This window comes from Kogia breviceps, chromosome 20 (genome assembly GCF_026419965.1).
Source record: "Kogia breviceps isolate mKogBre1 chromosome 20, mKogBre1 haplotype 1, whole genome shotgun sequence".
Lineage (NCBI taxonomy): Eukaryota > Metazoa > Chordata > Mammalia > Artiodactyla > Physeteridae > Kogia > Kogia breviceps.
In genome coordinates, this window is record NC_081329.1 from 30722833 (window position 1) to 30746304 (window position 23472).

Sequence of the window (23472 nt, forward strand, 5' to 3'; positions counted from 1 at the left end):
CTGGATGTTGAAGTCGGCGGGGTAGAGGCTGCGGGCCGTGATCAGCCAAGCCTTGGCGGCCCACAGGTCCTGCTGCACCAGCTCGCGGGCTCGCTGCACCAGGAACTCGCAGTCGCCCTGGGCTGACATGACGCGGGAGGCCTCGGGCGGCCTGAGGCTGCCGGACCTTCCGGCTGGGAGACGCCGCCGACCGTGCTCCCGCCGCCGCCGCGGACGCTACTGCGCAGGTCCGGGGTCGCGCTGCCGCCGCAGGGTGGATCCGGGAGGGCTTCCGGGCTTTGCGAGCAGCCTCCTACCGACCACTCTGCGCCTCTTCCCGGCCGCTTCCTCCTCTGAGGACCTAGTGCGTTCGTCCCGGATCTTCCACGTCACCTCCAAGACGCGGAGGAGCGGATTCTCACCCTGCTCGGGAGCGACCCCGGTGCAGCCAGGGAGCATGCGCAGAGCCCGGTCCTGGCGGCGCCGGGGAGCCAGGTGGTTAGTCTTGGCCGGGCGGCCGGGGGTTGGGCGGGGAAGACGCTGGAGAGGGGAGCGCCGAGGGGCGGTGCGGAGGCGGCGGGAAGAGCCGCTCCGGACCTCCGGATCGGATGTACAGAAAGGCTCGCGCTGGTTTCGGTCAGGCGGTAAAGCCAGCGTTTGGACCGGTGCTTTGGGTCCTCAGCACGGTCACGTCTCATGGTCGTTGCGCCTTTATTCCCTGGTTTCTCCGAAAAGCATGTATTGAGCCAATTGGTCTTAGTACTTTGCAGGTGCTTGGCTGCATGCCGGGAGGTACCGAGCCGTTTATCCTGTTCCAACCCGAGATTACAGTGTTAGGGACCTGTGACCTACAGAAAATATCTGTTTTAATTTTCTTTCAAGCAGAATCAGTGTCATGTTCACCAAATGAAAACAAAACAGTCTACCTGAGCTCGTGAAGGGAGGCCATACTTAGGAACCGGAGGAAGCAGCACTTATTTGCCTAATAGGAGGCATGTGCCAAAATATGGGTTCCCAACAGCTCGTTGGAGTCTCCAGTCCAAGGTCTATATACAAAACTTTTAGCAAGTTCCAGTACCACTGATATCTCGGACTTAAAACCGAGATTACGGATTCAAAACTGATTTTTGGGGGAAAAATGACTATATACTTCATACATGAAAACATTATAAATATGGTAAATAAATATGAATATATACTTACTATCGAGGGCAAAGAATGTTGCCATCCCAGTAAATAATGACTGTTGCCTGCCCGCAAGCTATCAGCCACTGTAGCCTGGCCCCCCTCCACCCCCTGCCCCATCAGCGGAATTCAGGATGGAGAAAAACAGGATAGTGGCCCTACATAAAGATGCATACCTGAGGAGTAACTTTAATGAGCCCAGACTCTTGCATCTTCCCATGTGTGTTTTTCAGCAGAAACTTCTATATAACCTCACTCCCCCTTACCTCTTTGGAACAGTCCTGCAGAGCTATCTGAGAGGCTGTCTCCCAGGCCATGGTCCTCAGTAAGGTCCCCAAATAAAACATAACCAGCAACTTTTAGGTTGTGCGTTTTTGTTCAGTCAACACTGTGGTTATATGTAAAGTATAATATGTACTTCGTAATTATAATAATTTAAAAATAAACAACCGTGGGACTTCCCTGGGCGTCCAGTGGTTAAGACTGCGACCCCACTGCAGGGGGTACGGGTTCGCTTCCTGGTCGGGGAAGTAAGATCCTGCGTGTGGTGTGGTGCGGGCGAAAAAATAAAAAAATAAAAACAATCGGAAAGTTAGTGGTGAATTAGTGTGTTAGTTTTAGAGGAAAGTACCAAGAAGATCAGGCTTTAAGGAACACCATGTAAAGCGCCAGCGCTAACAAATCCGTCAATGTCCAGGCTCTTGTGCTATTTCGCTCATAATACCAGTCTAAGAATGATAACTTTAGTATCTCCCCCCTTATTTTAAAACCTTGATTTAAAAAACTCGATTTTGTTTCATTAGTATCCTCAATGATATCTTTAGGTAAGAGTCATTGCTTTACCCTCAGTCGCTCTGATACATTAATTGTATTAGTGCTTTGGGAAGCATTATGGTTCCTAATGCTATTTAATGTCCTCTGATTATGCACAGGAACAGCGTGATTATGCGATCACTTTGTAGGCTGGGATGGATTGCTCAGTGATAGAATTCTTTCGGCTTTGTAGAAAGGAAGGTAGCAAATGGAATTTAAACAGATAAGGGGACTTCCCTGGTGGTCCAGTAGTTAGGACTCGGTGCTTTCATTGCCACGGCCCCGGGTTAAATCCCTGGTGGGAGAACTAAGATCCTGCAAGTACGGCAAAAAAAAAAAAAAAAAAAAAAAGGATATATATATATACATATATATATATACACATAAATATAAAAATCAGGATAATTTTTATCTTACAAAGTGTAGATCAAAAAAACAGATTGCTAGCTTAAATATTTTTTTCATTATTTCATTGATTTTAATGTATAAATTGTATAATGTGTAAATTGGCAAAAATGACTGATTAGACTTTAAACTTCATGTTTTGGTTATGGGATTACAAAACAGAAACCAAAACAAAACTGTGTACCTGTTCCTGAGTCTTTAGTTCTCTAGTGTATTAGGTAACAACTGAGAATTAAAATCTTAAAGCTAGGGCTAAATAAGGGAACTCTAGTTATAATTTAGATGCCAATCAATTGAGTTTTTGCCAGAATACAAGAGAAGACTTGTGGCTATTTTCTAGCCAACCTCTTAATTTTGAAAGATCTCCAGATAAACATTTGTCCTAGGGTATCATTCTGGCATCTCAAAGTACAGAAGAGAGGTACCACACCGTGTGCGTTTACGTCTTTTGGGCCTCCTTGCCCTGGTCGCGAAGCCTCACTGAGCGTCTGGGCGCCTGGCTCCCATTCTCCCTGACAACTTCTAAGTTACATAAGATGCCCAGCATCCAGCATCCAGCCTCCAGCCTCAAGCTCCTGGACCTCAGTTCAGTGATTCGTATTAAACTCTATATTGCTTTTTACCTTCCACTTCGAAATCTCAAAACTCATAAACACAATCTCTTAACTTTCCTGCCCTCAAGTCCCTCCTTGGTTCTTTTCAGCAATTTCCTCCTTTCTTCCTCCCTAATGTTAGCTTGACAGACCTACCTTTTCCTCCTAGTTTATCTGCCTCCTCATGCTATAGCCATGCTTGGACATTCAGCATGCTCATCGTCTTTGCTGCTTATCCCACCTGTATCCACTCTTCAGATGAACAGCCCTGGATCCGCCCTGTGGTGCATCTTGCTGGAGGTTGCAACTGGCTTGAAACAGGGGCAATAACTATATAGTCAGTGAACGTTGAGGAGGCTGAGTCCCGCTGGAGAATAGCACACGCGTGTGCAGATTGATGCTGTAAGAGATTCCTGGTCTTAGTATCAGTCTGGGCTCTTGACGACTCTACCTCCCACTCTTTCAGTTAGGACTCTGGATCTATGAACTGATGGGAATTGGGTACTTTCTGTATAGCCATTCAACTCAGATCTCTGCTTACCTGGCTTAGACTTCCTCTGATTTTACAGATCAAGCCGTACTTTGGTGGAGGCTGTCCATCTGTTTTACTCCTGGGAACTTTATGATCAATTAGCCACTGCCACAGACCTTGAGAGCCAAAGTGCTCTGATGGCCACTCTGTCCCCGTGTTTTATTATGCTAATTGTGCCTACTTTGTCCTTGATGGTCAAGTGCTGCCACCACACTGCTACCACACAGGGATCCCATTATTCCCATTGAAATGAGGGCACCCAATTCTACTGCAGTTATCTCCCACCAGCATCTCTGGTGTACAGAGGACAGTTAGCACTACAACTTTTATGGATTCTGGCGCTCCCTTCGCCAAAGCATTTCTGGGCCTCCTGGGTTGTACGGTAGGGGTTGGCTGAGCAGGCTGCAGATAATGAATTCACTCCAACATTCCCATCTCAGTGAGCCGTTATGGTCCTTTCTCTAACGTATGCTGGGAAAATTCCAGCATCTCAATCTAGGTCATCTATGAACCAGTCTTCACAAGCATACTCTTAGAGCCATTTGGCACCTAACAGCTGTTCAACTATCTATAATAGCTGCAGATCCCCAAAGAGGGATCTGCAACTATTATAACAGATCCAACAGAATTCAAAATGGCTGTGATGGATAAGGATGCTGTATGCAGCCCCTGAACAAGGCCTAATGGAGCAAAACATGCCCCTTTGACAAGCAGTTCCTAGACTGTTACTGGACATGTTGAACCTAGAATTCTTGGTAAGCGCACCCATATTGATAAATTTGGTCCTATCTCATTGTATAATTTATCCTATTTGGTCAATTCCAAGCATCTTGTGGATGTGAGTTGGTAGAATCCTGCAGTTCCTTTGGGATGTACTTTTTCTCTCCCTGGTTTTGTAAGTCACTCTGTAGGCCATACAGGAATTTCTTTAACCTTAAAAAAAAAAATGTTTTACTTGGAAATAATTTCAAACTTACAGAAAAGTTACAAGAATAAAAAAATAGTATTAAAAATTATCCATATACTTGTTAGGGGTTGAATTGTGTCCCCTCCACCTACCCAAAACAGATATGTTGAAGTCCTAGTCCTGATACCACAGAATGTAACGTGATTTGGAAATAGGGTCTTTACAGGGGTAATTAAACTTAAGGTCATTAGCTTAGGCCTTAATCCAATATGACTGGTGCCCTTATGCAAAGGGGAAATGTGGACACAGAGACACACACACACAGCGACAATGCCATGTGAACATGAAGGCAGAGATGAGGGTGATGTGTCTACAAGCCAAGGAACACAAAAGGTTTGCAGCAAACCAGCAGCAGCCGGGAGAGAGGCCTGGAACACTTCCCCGTCACAGCCTCAGAAGGAACCAACCCTGCTGACACCTTGATCTTGGACTTCCAGCCTCCAGAACTGCGAGACAGTAAATTTCTGAGGTTCAAGCCACCCAGTTTGTAGTACTTTGTTTGACCACCTTGGCAAGCTAACGCATACTCTTTACTCAGGTTTACTTATTGTTAACATTTTATTTCACTTGCTCTGTCATTTGCATGGATTCTCTCTCTCTTTCTCTCAATAAATACATGCATAATATATATTTTACTGAACAATTTGAGAGAAAATTGTATTTGTCATGGCCCTTTATTCCTAAATATTTCAGCGTGTGTTTTCTAAGAATAAGGATATTCTCTTACATAGCCAAGGACAGTGATCAACTTCAGTACCTTTAACCTGAATAAAATAGTTTCATCCTCTCTACCATCTACATTCCAGTTTTGAAATTGACCCAGTAATGTCTCTCACGGGCTCCCGCTTCTAGTAAAGGAGCCAGTCTTGGATCAGGTATTGCATTCACTTTCCACTTCGTGTTCCTTGAATCTAGAATATTTATTTCCACAGCCTCTCTTTGCCTTTTATGACATTGACATTTTTGAAGAATATGGCTCCTCTCCGTTTTCTTTTACATAGAAATTTCCTCATTCTGGGCTCATCTGTTCCTCCTGATTAGGTTCAGCTGTGCATTCCCAGGTGGCACGTGTGATCTCCCCTTCTCCGGGCATCTCACCTGGAGGCATACACTCTCCACCGGCCCCGCACTGGTGACGCTCATTTTGATCATTCAAGGCGTTGTCTGAACTGTAAGCGTTTTCTTCTCTTTGCAACAAGAAGCAAACTGAGGGAGACACTTATTTAAGGCCATGCAAATACGCTGCCATTCTGGAATTTCCCTCTCTGTTATATGCCTGGATATAATGCAGAACGGGCACCCCATCTGCAGCTGTTACAGCCTGGAAGCAAAGAGATAACAGATTCCTTGGAGGCCGTCAGAGACGTTTCCTGATTTCAACCAACGCCCTGAGTTGAAAGTTCAAGACACCCAGCTTATCTTTTTTCTACATCTTATTGCCGCAGTAGCCAAATGATTTTCCAAGTCTTTCCCCCTCTCTACTCCATTCCATGCCATGGCAGACCTTACTTTGAGTAATCGTGGTTCCAGGGTGTGCTGTGGGTTTCTAGTGGCTCTGAGCCATGTGTGGGAGCCCCAGAATTCCATCTTGACAGCCTGTCGTTCAAGGTTACTCTACATACCATTTGCTCTCTCAGTCAGGGTCCCAAGAGGAAGAAACAAGGTACACTCAAGTGGATTTCTGAAGGATTTAAGGAATTTACAGCAGTGCGGACAGAGTTAAGAGACCCACAGGGGATGTGGAGGGACTGGGAACCAGCGACAGCAAGATTACCCCTCGCCCTGGAGGCTGAGAACCGAGGGGCATCCTGGCAGAAGCTGCTGTTGCAGAATGCCAGCCTCGGCCACGCTCTTGCACCGATACTGGAAGACAGAGTGGACAAGAAGTGCCCCGCTGCCCTCTCCTGCTCTCTGAGCACCTGCGGTACTTCCCTTCCGTTGGGTGATGCTGACCCCGGGCTGATGCAGCCCCCAGGGGTCACCTTCTGGAGCAGAGAGGGCGGGCAGGGCGCAGAACGGGAAACGAGCAGCACCGGGCCCTCACTGTCACTGCGAGGACCTGGCTGTGGTCCCCTGATGTGTGCAAATCCACTTGTAACGCTGCTAATGTTCCCTTGCGTGTTTTCTTTGTTTATTACACCCGTTCTCGAAGAATGTGAAGACAAAACAGCAAAACTCCATTGACCCTTTCTCCGGCCCTTTGTGCTGTTATTGTCACATATGTTACCTCTGCCACAATACATTATTGTTTTTTCTATAAATGTTTAACTTCTTAAGAACTCAAGAAACCGAAAAATTACCCTTTTATTTTTACCAATATCCTTAGCCTTTCCAGTGCTCTTTGTTCCTTCTTGTCAGCCTGATTTCTATATGGTACCATTTTCCTTCAGCCTGAAGAATTTTCTGTAGCATTTCTTACAGGGTGAGTTTGCAGGTCACCAGTTATTTAAACATCCATTGATCTGAACATATCTCTATTTTCCCTTCATTTTGGCAAGGTGTTTTCACTCAATGTAGAATTTTAGGTTGATAGTTGATAGTTTTTGTTTGGTTTTGGCACTTTAAAGATACCCGTAGGTCCTACTGTATAGTACAGGGAACTATAGTCAGTGCTCTTTGATGGACCATAATGGAAAAGAATATGAAAAAGAATGTATATACATGTATAACCGAATCACTTTGCTATACAGCAGAAACTAACACAACATTGTAAATCAACTCTACTTCAATAAAATAAATTTAAAAAAGAAAAAGATACTCTTGTCTTCTGGCCTCCATTAGTTCTAATGAGAACTTAGCCTTATTTTTATTATTGCTGTTGCACATACTGTATGTTTTATCTTATGTTTGCTCCTTTTAAAAAAATTTCAAAAATTTTAAAATTGTGGTAAAATATGCATAATGTAGGATTTGCCATTTTAACAGTTTTAAAGTGTGGAGTTAGTTAGCGTTAAGCGTGTTCACATGATATAGCCAATCTCCAAAACTTTCTCATCTTGCAAAACTGAAATTCTGTGTCCATTAAACAATTCCCTGTATCCCATGCCTGCAGCCCCTGCAACCAAACTTCTGCTTTCTGTTTTTGAGTTTTACGAGGTACCTAGAGCATCTAGGTACCTCCCATAAGTGCAATTATACCGGATTGATCTTTTTTTTTTTTTTTTTTTTTTTTTTTTTTTGTGGTACGCGGGCCTCTCACTGTTGTGGCCTCTCCCGTTGCGGAGCACAGGCTCCGGACGCACAGGCTCAGCGGCCATGGCTCACGGGCCCAGCCGCTCCGCGGCATGTGGGATCTTCCCGGACCGGGGCACGAACCCGTATCCCCTACATCGGCAGGCGGATTCTCAACCACTGCTCCACCAGGGAAGCCCCCGGATTGATCTTTTTGTGATTGGCTTATTTCACTTAGATTAATGTCCTCAAGCTTTATCCGTATTGTATCATGTGTCATAATTTCCCTTGCTTTTTAAGGCTGAATAATATCGCATTGTGTATATATGCCAGTTTTGTTTATTAATTCACCCTTTGATGGATGCAGTGCTGCTATGAACCGGTACCTCTTCAAGACCCTGCATCTGCTTGCCTTTGAGATTTTATCTTTATCTTTGACTATGATCTGTGTAGGTGTGATTGTCTTTTTAGGTGTATTTTCTTTTTTGGTTGGGGTTCACTGTTTTTTCTGTCTGTGGGTTTCTTTTTTGGTCAGATTTGGGATTTTGGTTAAAATTTCTTCAAAAATTATTCCTACTTCATTTTCTGCTTCCCTCCTTCTGGGATCCTAACCACACATGTGTTGGACCCACGGGTCATTGAGGCTTTTTTTTTTGTTTGTCTCCTAATATTTTACTCGTTGTGTTTCAGTTTAATGATGTATTTTGAGCTATCTTCAAGTTTACTAATCTTTTCTTCTCTTGTGTTCAATCTCCAGTTAATCCCATCCAGTGAATATTTGATTCCAGTTCTTATGCTTTTTTTTGCAGTGTTAGAGTTTCCACTTGGAAACTATATATGTAAATTTTTATAACTCTCCTAAAATTTCTTATCTCTTTCCCCATTATATCCATCCTTTTTTCTAGATTCTTTTGCATGTTATTATTTGTGTGTTTGAGGCATAAGTGTTTTATGTCTCTTTTCTTTTTTAAAAATTGTTATTTTTTTATCGAAGTATAGTTGATTTACAAGTTTGTGTTCCTTTCTTTTTTTTTATAAATTTATTTATTTATTTAATTTATTTTACTTTTGGCTGCGTTGGGTCTTCGTTGCTGTGCACAGGCTTTCTGTAGTTGCGGCGAGCGGGGGCTACTCTACGTTGTGGTGCGTAGGCTTCTCATTGTGGTGGCTTCTATTGTGGAGCACGGGCTCTAGGCACATGGGCTTCAGTAGTTGTGGCACGCGGGCTCAAGGACTCGTGGCTCACGGGCTCTAGAGTACAGGCTCAGTTGTTGTGGCGCACGGGATTAGTTGCTCCGCAGCATGTGGGATCTTCCCGGACCAGGGCTCAAAACTGAGTCCCCTGCATTTGCAGGCAGATTCTTAACCACTGCATCACCAGGGAAGCCCTGTTGTGCTACTTCCTGCTGTACAGCACAGTGAATCAGTTATATATATACATATAGCCACTCTTTTTTAGACTCTTTTCCCTTACAGGTCATTACAGAGTATTGAGTAGAGTTCCCTGTGCTATACAGTAGGTCTTTATTAGTTATCTATTTTATATATAATAATGTGTATATGTCAATCCCAATCTCCCAATTTATTCCTCCCTGCCATTCCTTCCTGATAACCATAAGATTGTTTTCTACAACTGTAACTCTATTTCTGTTTTGTAAATAAGTTCATTTGTACTATTTTTTTAGATTCCACATATAAGCTGTATCATACGATATTTGTCCTCTCTGTCTGACTTACTTCACTCGGTGTGACAGTTTCTAGGTCCATCCATGTTGCTGCTAATGGCACAATTTCATTCCTTTTTATGGCTGAGTAATATTCCATTATATATATGCACCATGTCTTCTTTATCCATTCCTCTGTTGATGGACATTTAGGTTGCTTCCACGTCCTGGCTATTGTAAACAGTGCTGCAGTGAACATTGGGGTTCATGTATACTTCTGAATTATGGTTTTCTCCGGCTATATGCCCAGGAGTGGGATTGCTGGATCATATGTTAGCTCTTTTTAGTTTTTTAAGGAGTCTCCATACTGTTCTCCATAGTGCTTGTACAAATTTACATTCCCGTCAACAATGTAGAAGGGTTCCCTTTTCGCCACACCCTCTTAGTGTGTCTGTTTCGATTGACAGATTCTACTTTTTACTCTAGATTACATTTTTTTCTTTGCATTTCTAGTAATTTTTGACTGCATACGGGTCCCTTGATGATTTGTTTTATAGGCTCTGGATTGTTTTATTTTCTTCAAAGGAATTTTGAATTTTATTTTGGCAGATACCTAAATGAATGTGGACCACTTTGATTTTTATTAAGGCTTAGCTCTAGGCTTTTTAAAGGTTGGCGTATCTTGCCCTCAGTTCTAGGGTGCGATCTTTACTTCTGCAAAATGGGCGTTCTGGTGTCTCAACTGAATGGCAAGGACATTGACCAGTGTCTCTCCTTTCTGGATGGGTCAGTGTCTCCCCAGCACTGTGAAATCCCTACTTCCTCTTAGCTTTTGGTCTCTCAGCAGTTTTTCTCCGCTAGGCTTTTCAGAGCCTCATCTTCACAGACAGCTTTAGATTTGTAAAAGGACGCCAGGGAAACCCTTAGGTAGACTTTAGGATTCTTTCTCTGTAGCTCCTTCCTATCGGATAACCTGCCCCCCACCTTTCACCTGCCTTAGCTGCTCTGAATTCCAATCTGTTTTTTTTTGTTTTGTTTTGTTTGTTTGCTTTTTGCCCAGTGAGACAGTTCTCTTCTTGGCCTCCATTTTCCTGCACTATTTTTGGAAAATGCCTCCAGAGAAGAAGTCTGGGCGGCTTTGGAGCTCACCTATGGTGTGCTTCCTTTCTTCCATGATCACAGCCCTGTGTGCCAGTGCTTAAAGACAGCTGCTTTCTAGGTTTTTAGTTGTTTATGGTGGGAATATAAATGCAGTTTGAACTAATCCATCAAGGCCAGAACCAGGAGTTACTTTAGAAAATTACTATGACCCTTTTATCATTAAAAAAATTTTTTTCACTTTGAAATAAATCCCTCTTCTTATGTCTTCTTCAAGGATAGTTTTTATTTATTGTTTCCTTTGGATGTGCCATACTTCCCTGTTTCTCTGTATGTCTTGTGAATTTTTTAATTGAAAGCTGGACAAGTAAATCTTCTAATGTGGTAACTGTGGAAATCAGATTTTCCCCCTTCCCCAAGGTTTGCTGTTTGACTTTCTAAAAAAACCGAGATATCATTGATATCATTTTACAGCTCAAGGTAGTGTTAGGAGCTCCCACACTCCGCACAGTCAGAAATCCGCCTACAACTTACAGTCCCGCCTCCATACTCATGGGTCTTCCGTATCATCCTTGGATTCAGCCAACCGAGAATTGCATAGTACTGTCACATTTACTACTGAAAAAAAGCCCCGTATGAGTGGGCCCATGCAGTTCAAACCTGCACTGTTTAAGGGTCAACTGTATTCGTTTCCGTGTACAACGTAATGATTTTATACATGTATGTATCGTGAAATGATCACCGCAATAGGTCTGGTTAGCATCCATCACTACCTACAGTTTTTTTCTTGTGATGAAAACTTCTAAGACCTACTCTCTCAGCAGCTTTCAAATATATGACACAGTATCATTAACTATAGTCGCCATGCTGTAAGTTACATCCCTAGGACTTATTTTATAACTGGAAGTTTGTACCGTTTGACCCACTTATCCATTTTGCCTCCCTCCACGCACACCTGTGACAACCATCAATTTGTTCTCTATCTATGAGATCAGGTTTTGTTCCACCCAAAATTTATTATTTACAAAATTAAAATCTTTGCTTAATCTCATCTATATTTCTGTATTTTCTTTCTTCCACGAGTATCCTGATTCTCAAGGACACAGGAGATGATAGAAGTAGAAAAGTCTTATATTACATGTTTGCCTTGTCTCACAACAATCTGAGAACAGCAATACTAAGATTGTTATTATCACTAAAATGATTATTCAATATATATTTAAAACTTCTGCTTATGCTCTTCCCAAGCTTTCTGTATTTTTTTTTTTTTTTTTTTTTTTTTTGTGATACGCGGGCCTCCCACCGTTGCGGCCTCTCCCGTTGCGGAGCACAGGCTCCGGACGCGCAGGCTCAGCGGCCATGGCTCACGGGCCCAGCCGCTCCGCGGCACGTGGGATCTTCCCGGACCGGGGCACGAACCCGCGTCCCCTGCATCGGCAGGCGGGCTCTCAACCACTGCGCCACCAGGGAAGCCCAGCTTTCTGTATTTTTAATGGTTGTATATTATTTACCTTGTTAGAGAGTAAAGCTATTAAACACTAACCCTTTGTCTTTTACCCTCATTTAGACTGTTTTAAAGTAACCATATACTTAATACTCATGACCAATTCTTATGCCAATGTCTCTCTAGTATTTGTTTGAAGCTTCTTTTCCAATAGATATTTCTGGAAATGCTCATGAGAAAATTATTCCCTGAGTCCTGTATGTTTTGATAATAGTCTTTCTAACTTTTTGTACTTCAAAGTTTACTGGGTTTAAAATCCTTGGTTCACATTTTCTTTCACTGAGGATCTTAAATTTAAATCTTAAATATCTAGCATAAAGTGTTGCTTTCAAAGAGTGTGATGATAATCTAATTTCCTTACCCTCGTTAGTCAGCTGCTCAGTTGCCTAGATTTCCAAAGAGTTTTTTTTTTTTTTTTAACATCTTTATTGGAGTATAATTGTTTTACATTCCAAAGAGTTTTTACATTTTTATCTTATTATGAAATAACAGGTAGGAGTCTTGGTGTGTTTTGTGGGCATGTCTTTCTGGAGTGCTTTCACAGATGTTATTCTGTTCCTTATTTTCATTTGGGATTTTATACCGGATTTAACCTAGATCATTGTCAGCTGCTCATTTCATGTGAATTAGTTTCCTCAACTTTTTGGTGGAGGGGTGGTTTAGTCAAGCTTTTCCACCTTCACAGGGCTCCCTCTTCTGTTGTTTTTGTGTAGTTTTGAAAAAATATGGTAATTTGCCTTCTGAAATGTCCTGGCTTAGTTCTCCCTCACAGTTTTATTTGTGCCTTGTTTTTTCTTTTTCTCTGTTGTCCTTACACCACTCAATTTTGATTGCATTTCCAATCATTTCTTTTTAGCATGGGGTCCAGTTCTGGAAGGGAGTACTGGCTGGTCAGTTTTGAGAGCGCAAAGGGTCTGGAAGGTTCCAGCCTTTTCAGACCTAAATATGGATTCTGCTCTCATCTGCACTGGATTGCATGAAATCCCTTCAGTTTCAGCTTTTGTTCTCAAGGTGACCTGCTGTTGTTTACAGTGAATATCTATTGGCTATTTTATGGTGTTGCTGTTCTCAGATCTGTTAGATGCCTCATGGCTTCCCTCTGCTTCCTCCTGCAAAGATGCTAATACCATGCAGGTATTTTGGCTGTCGGTGGTTTGTCCCTCTCTGCTGTATCTGCACTGTCGACTGAAAAATATGTACACTGTGAGAGTTGTGAGTTAAGTTTTATTTGGGACAGTGAGGACTACATGAGGACTATAGCCTGGGAGACAGCATCTCAGACAGCTCTGAGGAACTTTCCAGAGACGTGGGGGGAGGTCAGTATATACGTGATTTTGGTGAAGAGGGTACGTACAATCAAGTACACCTTTTGGCAGAAGGTGGCTGCCAGTCACGAGGAGCATTTGTCACCATTCATGATTTTAGTGCTTTTCTAGATATGAGAAGATGCAAGAAATTGGGCTCATAAAATCTTCTGAAAATATCTTTCTGAAGGCCTGTTCTGCCAGTTTTACCAAGCACAGAGTACCTCATTCTTGATCTCCACCTCGAACTCGTTTCAAGGTGAGTTGAAGGTCAGCGACTGCAAGGCCTAGTGACTTCATCCTTGTAGAGGCAGATGGCATGTGGCAATTTTTAGTTGGCAGGGGTTTGTGGGAATAGCCTCTCACCCAGATCTGTTGTAAATGTTGGCCATGACTTTGACTTTGCTATCTAGTTTTTCTCTCTGTTATTACATTGGGATTCAGGAGGTCCCCCAGATTATATCATCTCTGCCACCTTGAACTTCCCAGACTCTATCATAGTGCTTTCTGACTTGCAGAAGTCTTTAAGTTAATTTAATTTTGTTGTTACTTTTTAAAAAAACATTTATTTATTTATTTATTTTTGGCTGCATTGAGTCTCACCTGTGGCTTGTGGGATCTTTCGCTGTGGCATGAGGGCTTCTCTCTAGTTGTGGTGCACAGGCTCCACAGCATGTGGGCTCTGTAGTTGAGGTACAGGCTCTCTAGTTGTGGCTCATGGGCTCAGTAGTTGTGGCACAAGGGCTTAGTTGACTGGGGCATGTGGGATCTTAATTCCCCTACCAGGGATCGAACCCATGTCTCCTGCATTGGAAAGCAGATTCTCAACCACTGGACCACCAGGGAGGTCCCAGAAGTCTTTAATTTTAATGGAGCAAAATTTATTACTCTTTACTGCTATGGTTTATGTTTATGCTTGTGTGTCTAGAAGGGCTTCCTCCATTCTAAATGCAGGTAAGTAATTTTTTGGTACTATATTTCTTTTCTTTTTGTACATTAAAAAAATCCTTCTGTAAATCTTTTGGTGTTTCATGAGAGTTAGGGACCTGGTTTTATTATTTTTACAAATAGTCATTTCAAAACCATTTACTCACTTATTTCTATGCTGATTTAAAAGGCTTTGTCCGTTACAGACTAAATTCTTTGTACTTAGGTCTATTATTAAGCCCTCTAATAATTTCCATGTGTCTATTTCTGTGACCACATCACGCTATCTTAATGACCAAACTTTATAGTTTACTGTATCTGTTAAGTGCAAAACCCTTCCTTGTTATTTATCCTTTTCAACATTTCTTAGCTCTTCCTTCTCATCTATTCATTAAGATGATATTACAACAATTTCATCAATCTCATGAGTGTTTTGAATTATTTCTTCCAACATTTGGAAGAAATCATATTTTAATCAGCTAGAACTGTTTCATTCAGGAGAAGAGTCTCTTTCTTTATTCTAGTCTTCTCTTGTGATCCTCAGTAAAGTTCTGTCAATATCTTCCTACAGGTCCCCCAAATCTCTTCTTGATTAGAAAAATATAATCATTTATCTTCTTTTCCCAAGAGGCAGGGGATTGGTTCCAAAGTATGGACTGCTGACTCCTGAAATGAGGTTAAATGTTGGAAACTTGTGGGGACAGGGAGCGAGCCAGGTGTGGTGGCCCTGAGCTTGGGCCTTGCCATCCTCTGACTTCAGGGAGAAAAACCATGCAAGGGCTGGAGCTGTGCCCTGACATCCACCACTGCTCCAAGTCTGGGTAAAGCATCGCATACCCAATTTCAACATGGCAGAGGGTGTGGGGTGGAGGGTTGCAGGGTAAGGGGTAGAGGGGTGGAGGGTTTCCCCACACCAACCAGCAGGTTTCTAACACCTGCTGGTGTCCTAAAGTTCATCGTGATTCTGACACTGCCTACCTGGAGATAGCCTCAGATGCCCACAGGTGAGGGCTCCGTCCCACAAGGCCGTCCTCCACTTTGGATACCAATCGTAAGCTCGTGTTCTCACCTTTGCTTCTGACCAACTGGCTATAAATTGGAGGTTCCCATGACCCCCTCCTTGGGCTTGATTAATTTGCTAGAGCCACTCACAGAGCTCAAGAAACTCCCTGACTCATTAGTTACTGATTTATTACAAAGGAGATTAAAGGACATGAATCAGCAGCCAGAGGAAGAGATACGTCGGTGAGGTCCTGAAAAAAGGAGCTTCCGTCCTCGTGGAGCCTGGGGCCCGGTGCAGTGGCAAGTGTAAGCATTCTGGTTCTCCAACCTGGGAGCTCTCTGAACCCCCTCCTTTGGTTTTTTTTTTCTTTTTTAAATATTTATTTATTTATTTTGGGGCTGCGTTGGGTCTTCATTGCTGTGCACGGGCTTTCTCTAGTTGCAGCGAGCAGGGCTACTGTTTGTTGTGGTGCATGGGCTTCTCTTGTTGCGAACATGGGCTCTAGGAGCGCGGGCTTAGTAGCTGCAGCATGCAGGCTCAGTAGTTGTGGCACGCGGGCCCTAAAGCACATGGACTTCAGTAGTTGCGGCACGCGGGCTCAATAGTTGTGGCACATGGGCTTAGCTGCTCCGCGGCATGTGGGATCTTCCCGGACCAGGGATCGAACCCGTGTCCCTGCATTGGCAGGCGTATTCTTAACCATTGGACCGCCAGGGAAGCCCCGTCCTTTTCAGGAACCGAGGACAAGAGACCAAATATTATAACAAAAGATGCTCCCATTGTTCCTGTGGCTCGGGAAATTCCCAGGGTTTGGGGAGCTGTGAGCCAGGAATCATGGGTGTATTTCTTGTGATTCACAATGTTGCACCAGGATACTGAGACAGCCTGGTCCTGGGAGAGAGGGCCCCACTGCCGGCTGATGTTGGCGTGAGTGCCCACGAAGGCTCGCTGAACTTCCCTTAGATGCTTGCCATCCTGGTCTGAGATGTGTCCACTCAACTCCCCTTCCTGTGTCCTTCATCCCCACAGATAAAACACATTCATGCAATCCTTGCTTCTACTTATCAGAGGACCTGTACTAACACACAGGTGTTGTAGTGTCATATTTTAAAATTATTTTGGGGCTTCCCTGGTGGCGCGGTGGTTGAGAGTCTGCCTGCCGATGCAGGGGACACGGGTTCGTGCCCCGGTCCGGGAGGATCCCACGTGCCGCGGAGCGGCTGGGCCCGTGAGCCATGGCCGCTGAGCCTGTGCTTCTGGAGCCTGCGTTCTGCAACGGGAGAGGCCACAGCAGTGTGAGGCCCACGTACCGGAAAAAAAAAAAAATTATTTTGATCTTGGAATTTGGAAAAAAGCATATAATTCCAGAGTAGAGTAGCTTGTTCTAAGACGTGGTCGAACTGGTATTCAAATACAGGTCTGACTCGAAAGCCTGTTCTCACCCACATGTGTGGATTCTGCTTTGCGGGGCATTCATGCCGTCTGGCTGGCACGGAGGCTCCGCGTTCATTGGGGGTGTACTTAAGGCGGAAAGAGAAGGGGGGACTGGAATCTGGACAGTTTGAGAGCTAGGCCGGGGCATTTAAGGAGCTGTGAGTTTTGGCTAAACAGTGGCGATCATTTTACTTAAAGTAATTCTGTGTTTGTTGGTGGCAAGGGAATCTGGTGTTTCAGAAGGCAGCTTGGCAATTTATGTATGCAAAAGTTTCGAATGAATGACTTTGACCCAGAAATTCCACTTTTAAAAATTTGTGTTAAGGAAATACTTAAGAATATACTCAGATATATCACTACAATAATAGTCAATGGACCATAATTTGGAATAATGCAAAGTTGGAAAGAATGTTAATGTCTGACATAGAAGATTTGGTTAAATAAGCAATGATATACACATCCAGTATATAAAACTACTAAAAATGATGTCACATGAATGTATCTGCAGATGTGAAGAGTATTTAAATATATTTTTTAAAAACTGCACGTTTGAATTAAAAGTTTTTTCATCTTGAAATAATCTCAAGCTCGCAGCAGAGGAACAGTCAATATTTTTCTCCTTAACCATTTTAAAGTAAATTGTCAACATAGTATCCCCTGACCCCAGAATACTTGTTTACTGTGGCTGGGTGTAGGTCATTCTCATGTATAACCTCAATACAACCATCGAAATCAAGAAATTAACTTTGGTATCTGTATTAGTCAGGGTTCTCCAGAGAAACAGAGGGATAGAAATTTATTTTAAGGAATTGGTACACACAATTGTGCAGGGCAGGCCAGCTGACTGAAGACCCAGGGAAAAGTGACAGTTCATGTACGAAGGCCATCTGCTGGCAGAATATCTTGTTGCTCAGGAAAGGTCAGTCTTTGTTTTATGAAGGCCTTCAACTGATTGGATGAGGCCCACCCAAATAACGGAGAGCAATCTGCTTTAGTCAAAGTCTACCCACTTACATGTTAATCTCATCCAACAACATCCTCACAGAGATATGCAGAATAATGTTTGACCAAACATCTGGGTGCTGTGGTCTAGCCAAGTTGACGCGTAAATTTAGCCATTTTAATATCTTCTTACCTCATTCAGGTTTTTATGATTGTCCCAATAACGCTCCTTTCTGGAAAAAAGATCCCGTTCAGAGCAATGTGTTGCATTTAGCGGTCTCTCTAGTCTCCTTCAATCAGGAACAGTTCCTCCGTCTTTCTTTGCCTCATGACACCTTTGCAGCTAAGAGTGTTCCTCAATCTGGGTTTGTATGAGTGGATTCAGGTTATGCATCTTTGGCAAGAAAGTCTCAGAAGTGATGTCTCTCACTGTGTTCTGTATCAGCTGGGAAAGTGTACGGCTTCCATTTGTCTCATTCCTGGGACACTTGATTAACCTTCTCAGTCTTCTCCACTGTAAATTTACTCTTTTTTCACTTTGTAATTGATAAGTATTGTGTGGAAAGGTCCATTGAGACCACGTAAACTTTCATTCTTCATCAAACTCTCAACTTGTTTATTTATATCTTCATGGACACATGGGTTCCTCTTTTATTCCTTGCTTTATAATCTGTCTCTGCATTATTTATTTGATGTTCAATTTGTTCCATATTTGACCGGTGGGAACTTTTTCAAGCTATCTTCTATGTTCTTTTGACACATCACCATCATTCTTTGGGCTCTTTCTTACTTTCTGGCACAATAGACATTCCAGGATCATTGTAGCATCATGTATAGCAAGTTGAATGATAACCCCCTCCAAAGATATGTCCGTGTCCAAATCTCCAGACCGGTGAATAAAAAGTTAATACTTTTTTTGAAAAATGATTTTTGCAAATGTGATTAAGTTAGAGATCGTGAGGTAAGGAGAGCATCCTGGAACATCTGGTGGCCCCTAAATCCAATGTCAGGTGTCCTTATAGGTGACAGAAGAGGAGAAAACAGAGACAGAGAGAAGGCCATATGAAGACAGAGGCAGAGACTGGAGTGATGCAGCCACAAGGAAGCCAGCAGAGGTGGAAGAGGCGAAGGAAGGATTCTCCCCTGGAGTCTCCAGAGGGAGAACAGCCCTACCAATACCGTGATTTTGGACTTCCAGCTCCAGAGCTATGGGAGGAGACATTTCTGTTGTTTGAAGCCACCAGGTTTGTGGTCATTCGTTAGAGCAGTCTCAGAAACTACTTTCCTTTCCTTGCTCTAGGAATGGCCTAGAATTAGCCATTGCTGGAGAAGCGCTGTATCCTTTTAGTGTAGAACGGTATTTAGAAATCACAATCTGATGAATTGGAATATTGGGATTGACATGTATACACTGATGTGTATAAAATCGATGACTCATAAGGACCTGCTGTATAAAAATAAATAAAATTAAATTTAAAAACACACACACGGGAAAAAAATCACAATCCGAGTGCCAGGTGTGCTCACTATTATTGGGAGTTCCCTGTTCCCAGAGCTAAGGATTATATACGTTCACGCACACATTCATAACTAAACATATATTTTAAAAACCAGGAATTCACACTGATAGCCCCACTTTCAGCCCTCTCTCCTCCTTTCCACAGCGGGACCTCTCCTCCCTGACAGTGAGAAACCTGGTTCCCCTTGTCCTCAGGACATCGGTTGATCACCGGAACGCCCCTCGTTTCCGTGCAGACGCTCTGCCCTCACGGCTGCCCACCCCCCGCAGATGCCCTTTTCACCTCGCCAGGGCCTCTGTGCGTCAGGCGGTCCCTCCCGCTACGCCCCCCTCACCCACGTGGCTTCTGACACCTCCTCCCGGGGCTGCCAGTGTCCCCGGGCCCTTCCCTTCCTCGCCAGGTCAGACCTCCACACCCCGCCGAGCCCTCGCACCAAACCACAGCCATCTTGCTCAGCCCCACGTGATGATCTCATGACTCATGGCCCAAAGCGTTCAAACAGGAAAAAGGAAAAGGAGAAGAGGAAACACGCAATACATTTTTAAGTGAAAAAAGTTTTGAATCAGTACGTTTTCAGGGAAAATTTGTACACGCGAAGAAAAGGATCTGGGTGTGCCCACGTCGAGAGGGTCCACAGTGGCTGTTGCTGGAAGACCTCACGCATGTTGGCTTTCTTTTCTCTTTTTGCTTCTGCTTGTCTCAGTTTTCTTTTGTCCCCCTCTCCCTCCCTCCTTTTCTTGTTTAGGAGGAGAGGCCAATGGGCATACTTTATTTGTGGAGTAAGAAGAATAACTGGAAACTTTATTTTTAAAATTAATTTATTATTTTTTGTTGAGATATGATTGACTTAACAACACTATATTAGTTTCAGGTGTACAACATAATGATTTGATATTTGTATATATTGCAAAATGGTCACCACAATGAGTCTAGTGCAATCCTCCGGAGACTTTATTTTTAAATATTCTTTCAGAAGCCTATGATTAAACTCAAAGTTTTTTCTTCCTGGGTAGAGAGTAACTCAAAACGTATGGCTCTTAGGATGATCTGAGTTCTTTTTTTTTTTTTTTTAACTTAAAACTTTTTTTGAAGCTAGCCTACCCAGATAATAGTGCAACTTATTTTATCTGCTGTTCGCTTGAATCTGAGGATTTCTCTCTTTCCATTGCTAACTGAGATTGCCGACTTTTTCCCAGCTGGTTTATTGATTCGCTGAAAGAGAAATCCCCCATCTGTGCTGGGCAATGTGGAGAGGGAAAAAAAAAGTAGAAAATAAGATCCCTGATCTTTTATTTTTATACTTTCAAAGTCTAGTAAAGAGTTGTTAACATTTCCAATTGCATCAAGTTCAGCTGACTTGAAAGTAGCCAAAAATCAAACCCAACTAAGATCAATCTATCTCTGTGTAAATTTCCACTTCACAGACTTTGGTGGAATCTACGTGGCTGATTGTAATTGATATGTTTTAGTGCGTTATGTACAGGAACATGCTTTGCAAGGCGTCCTTATACCAGTACAGGCCAGGAATGTTAGCTGCATACAGTTGTCCAAAGGTTTGTTTTCTTAACTGAGTTACTTCTGGTAGAATTAGTTTCTCATTTTACACGCACTTGTTGAAAACAGACTCCATTTAGAAGGATTTGTCCCATGAAGTCATGCTCTTTCCTTTGGCGCTTTCGCCAGTGGGAGTTTTATTCCTTTGTATGAGTGATTTTGGCCCCAGGAAGCTTTTTCCCACTCTGACTGGTTTCTGAGCAAGCTTGCCTGGGCCTCCTTAGGTTCCAGCTATAGAGATTTTTGGCCTGTCACAAAATCTTTCATATTGCTGTGCAAAGGGAACCAAATGTGTAGCACTCTCTGGCTTTAGGCTTATATTTTTCTAGTTCTTTTGTTTGGATTCACTTTTTTCCTTATGTCCACTGACGTTATTTTAATGGGCCATTTTCAGGGAGATTAATTATACCCTTGACACATCTGTTTTCCCATTTGAAAATTTTCTTTCTGTGACAGAATTGGAAAATAATAGAAAACAGTTCATACAGCTGCCTTAGTTACCAAGACAACAAACCAAAGAAATAACTGGCTTTTCTCTCTTTCTCTGCACTACCTTCCAAACAAAGTGAACTCCATCCGAAAAGCTATGTATCTGTTTGAGATTACTACTTGAGTAGTTACTGAATTAATTTCTTAACAAGAGTCTTATGTGCCCTAATTATAGTCTGAGAACAAAGCAGTTTTTGTTTTATCATTAAGTTTTCTTATAAATTATTTTAGAAATTACACAGGTAATACATTTATACATGTTCAGTTTAAGAACGTAAAACTTTATGGAAGTATATAGGATAAAAAGTGTAAGTATCTTTTTGTGTGTGTTTTTTTCTTTTTTTAAAGTTTTTTGTTTTTTTAATGTGGACCACTTTTAATGTCTTTATTGAATTTGTTACAATATTGCTTCTGTTTTATGTTTTGGTTTTTTGGCCCAGAGGCATGTGGGATCTTAATTCCTTCACCAGGGATTGAACCCACACCCCCTGCATTGGAAGACCAAGTCTCAACCACTGGACCACCAGGGAAGTCCCCCTAGGATACTTATCTTGACTGATATCAACATATCAAAGTGAATATGATTCAGTAAATTGGCTCAGGGTGAATTTTAGGACAGGAATATATTCAGATTAGTAAAAACCACGTTAAGTGTGTTAAAAATAAAAAACTCTAAAACCCTTTAAAATTTGTATAAACAATATGTGCTTCTTTGAAATTCAAAACAGACAAGCAAAAAAGAATAAATTACCTACAATTCCACTACTCAGAAGTCACCACCAATAGCATTAGTTTTTAATGCTTTTCAAAAGGATTAGTTTTTATTTTAAAGTAATACATGTTTATTAATTAAGAAAAAATACTTAGTCCCATTAATAATGATAAGAACAATAACAATAAGAACAGCTGCTCTTTATTATTTTTGTGTGTGTGCAGAATGTTTTATTTTATTTTTTTCTTATTACTTATTTATTTTATACATATTAGTGTGTATATGTCAATCCCAATCTCCCAGTTCATCACACCACCACCTCCCCCCTCCCCCCTCGCCACTTTCCCCCCAGCTGCTCTTTATTGAATGTTCCTTGCACACCAGCCTGTGGTCACAGCTTAGATGCAGGAAAACACAATCATTTTTTGACTAACATTTGGAATTTTAATTTCTGATCCTTTCTTTCCTTCTGTGTATAAGCATTTTAAAAAGTATGTCTTGATAATTGTCCAGTATGAACAGTTTTGAATTCTGTTTGTTCATAAAAATTTTTTCTGTGATGCTCTATATTCTTCGATGTCACTTTTATAGTATGCCATCAGAGAGTCTTTTTTTTTTTTTTTTTTTTTTTTTTTTTTGCGGTACGCGGGCCTCTCACTGTTGTGGCCTCTCCCATTGCTGAGCACAGGCTCCGGATGCACAGGCTCAGCAGCCATGGCTCACGCTCCGCGGCATGTGGGATCTTCCTGGACCGGGGCACGAACCCGTGTCCCCTGCATCGGCAGGCGGACTCTCAACCACTGCGCCACCAGGGAAGCCCCCAGAGAGTCTTTTTAAAGTGTCCTTTTACTGGTTGTCTAATATTTCATTGAATGCATGTATACAATTCGTTTTACCACTTCCATACTGTTGAACACTTATTATTTCTATTTTTTCATAAAATGCTCCTTATGTGTTATTTCTTAGAATAGATTATTTCTTAGAATGGACCTCTCAGAAATGAAATTATTGGCTCAAGGTAAGGACTCGTTTTAGAACTCTTGAATATGTTTTCAAATCACTTTACCAAAAGGTTGTACTGGGCTTCCCTGGTGGTGCAGTGGTTGAGAATCCGCCTGCCGATGTAGGAGACACGGGTTCGTGCCCTGGTCCGGGAAGATCCCACATGCCGCGGAGCAACTAAGCCCGTGAGCCATGGCCGCTAGGCCTGCGCGTCCGGAGCCTGTGCTCCGCAACGGGAGAGGCCACAACAGTGAGAGGCCCGCATACCGCAAAAAAAAAAAAAAAAAAGGTTGTACTTATTCTTATTGCCATCATCATTATATGACAATACCAGATGCTTCCTATTCTTTTCTAGTTTGATAGAAGCAAAATCATAGACTGTATTTAACTAGTTTTTCTTTGATTATGACTGAGTTTAATCATTTACCCATGTTTACAGTATTATTTCCTTTTTTATGAATTATCTGTTGTGTTTTTGCATTTTATCCTCAAAACTGTATGTCTTTTTAAATCGCAGGAGTAATATAAACTTATTGTGAATGTAAAACAATATAGAATGCACCTAAAAACAGATACTCCTCCACTTCACCGCATCTGCTTCATTTCACTCCTGTAGGACTGGCTGGCAGGTACCTCTCAGAACTTCCGCTGAAGTTTCGGTGTTAAGCTCTTTT

The 23472-nt window shown here is 42.4% G+C and overlaps 1 protein-coding gene and 1 long non-coding RNA gene across 14 annotated transcripts in view; one reads left to right on the forward strand and one right to left on the reverse strand.

The window, feature by feature from the left end:
* Positions 1-591, reverse strand: part of INTS10 (integrator complex subunit 10) — a 39322-nt gene extending 38731 nt beyond the window's left edge. For 4 of the 12 annotated variants that reach the window (XR_010838459.1, XR_010838457.1, XR_010838460.1 and 1 more), the window contains exon 1: positions 1-457. Coding sequence is in view for 2 of the 12 variants with exons in the window: in XM_059049120.2 (XP_058905103.1) it covers positions 1-129 (129 nt within the window). In the remaining 10 variants the exon portion in view is untranslated. The other 8 variants (XM_067022523.1, XM_067022520.1, XM_059049120.2 and 5 more) reach the window with 7 other exon arrangements.
* LOC136793319 (uncharacterized) lies at positions 268-22868 on the forward strand. 2 transcript variants are annotated; one of them, XR_010838462.1, is made up of 3 exons: positions 268-474; positions 18544-18765; positions 19186-21768. It is a non-coding gene; the product is annotated as an uncharacterized lncRNA (long non-coding RNA). The 2 variants fall into 2 exon arrangements; XR_010838461.1 differs by having other exon boundaries at positions 276-477; positions 19186-22868.
* Positions 22869-23472: the final 604 nt, after the last annotated feature.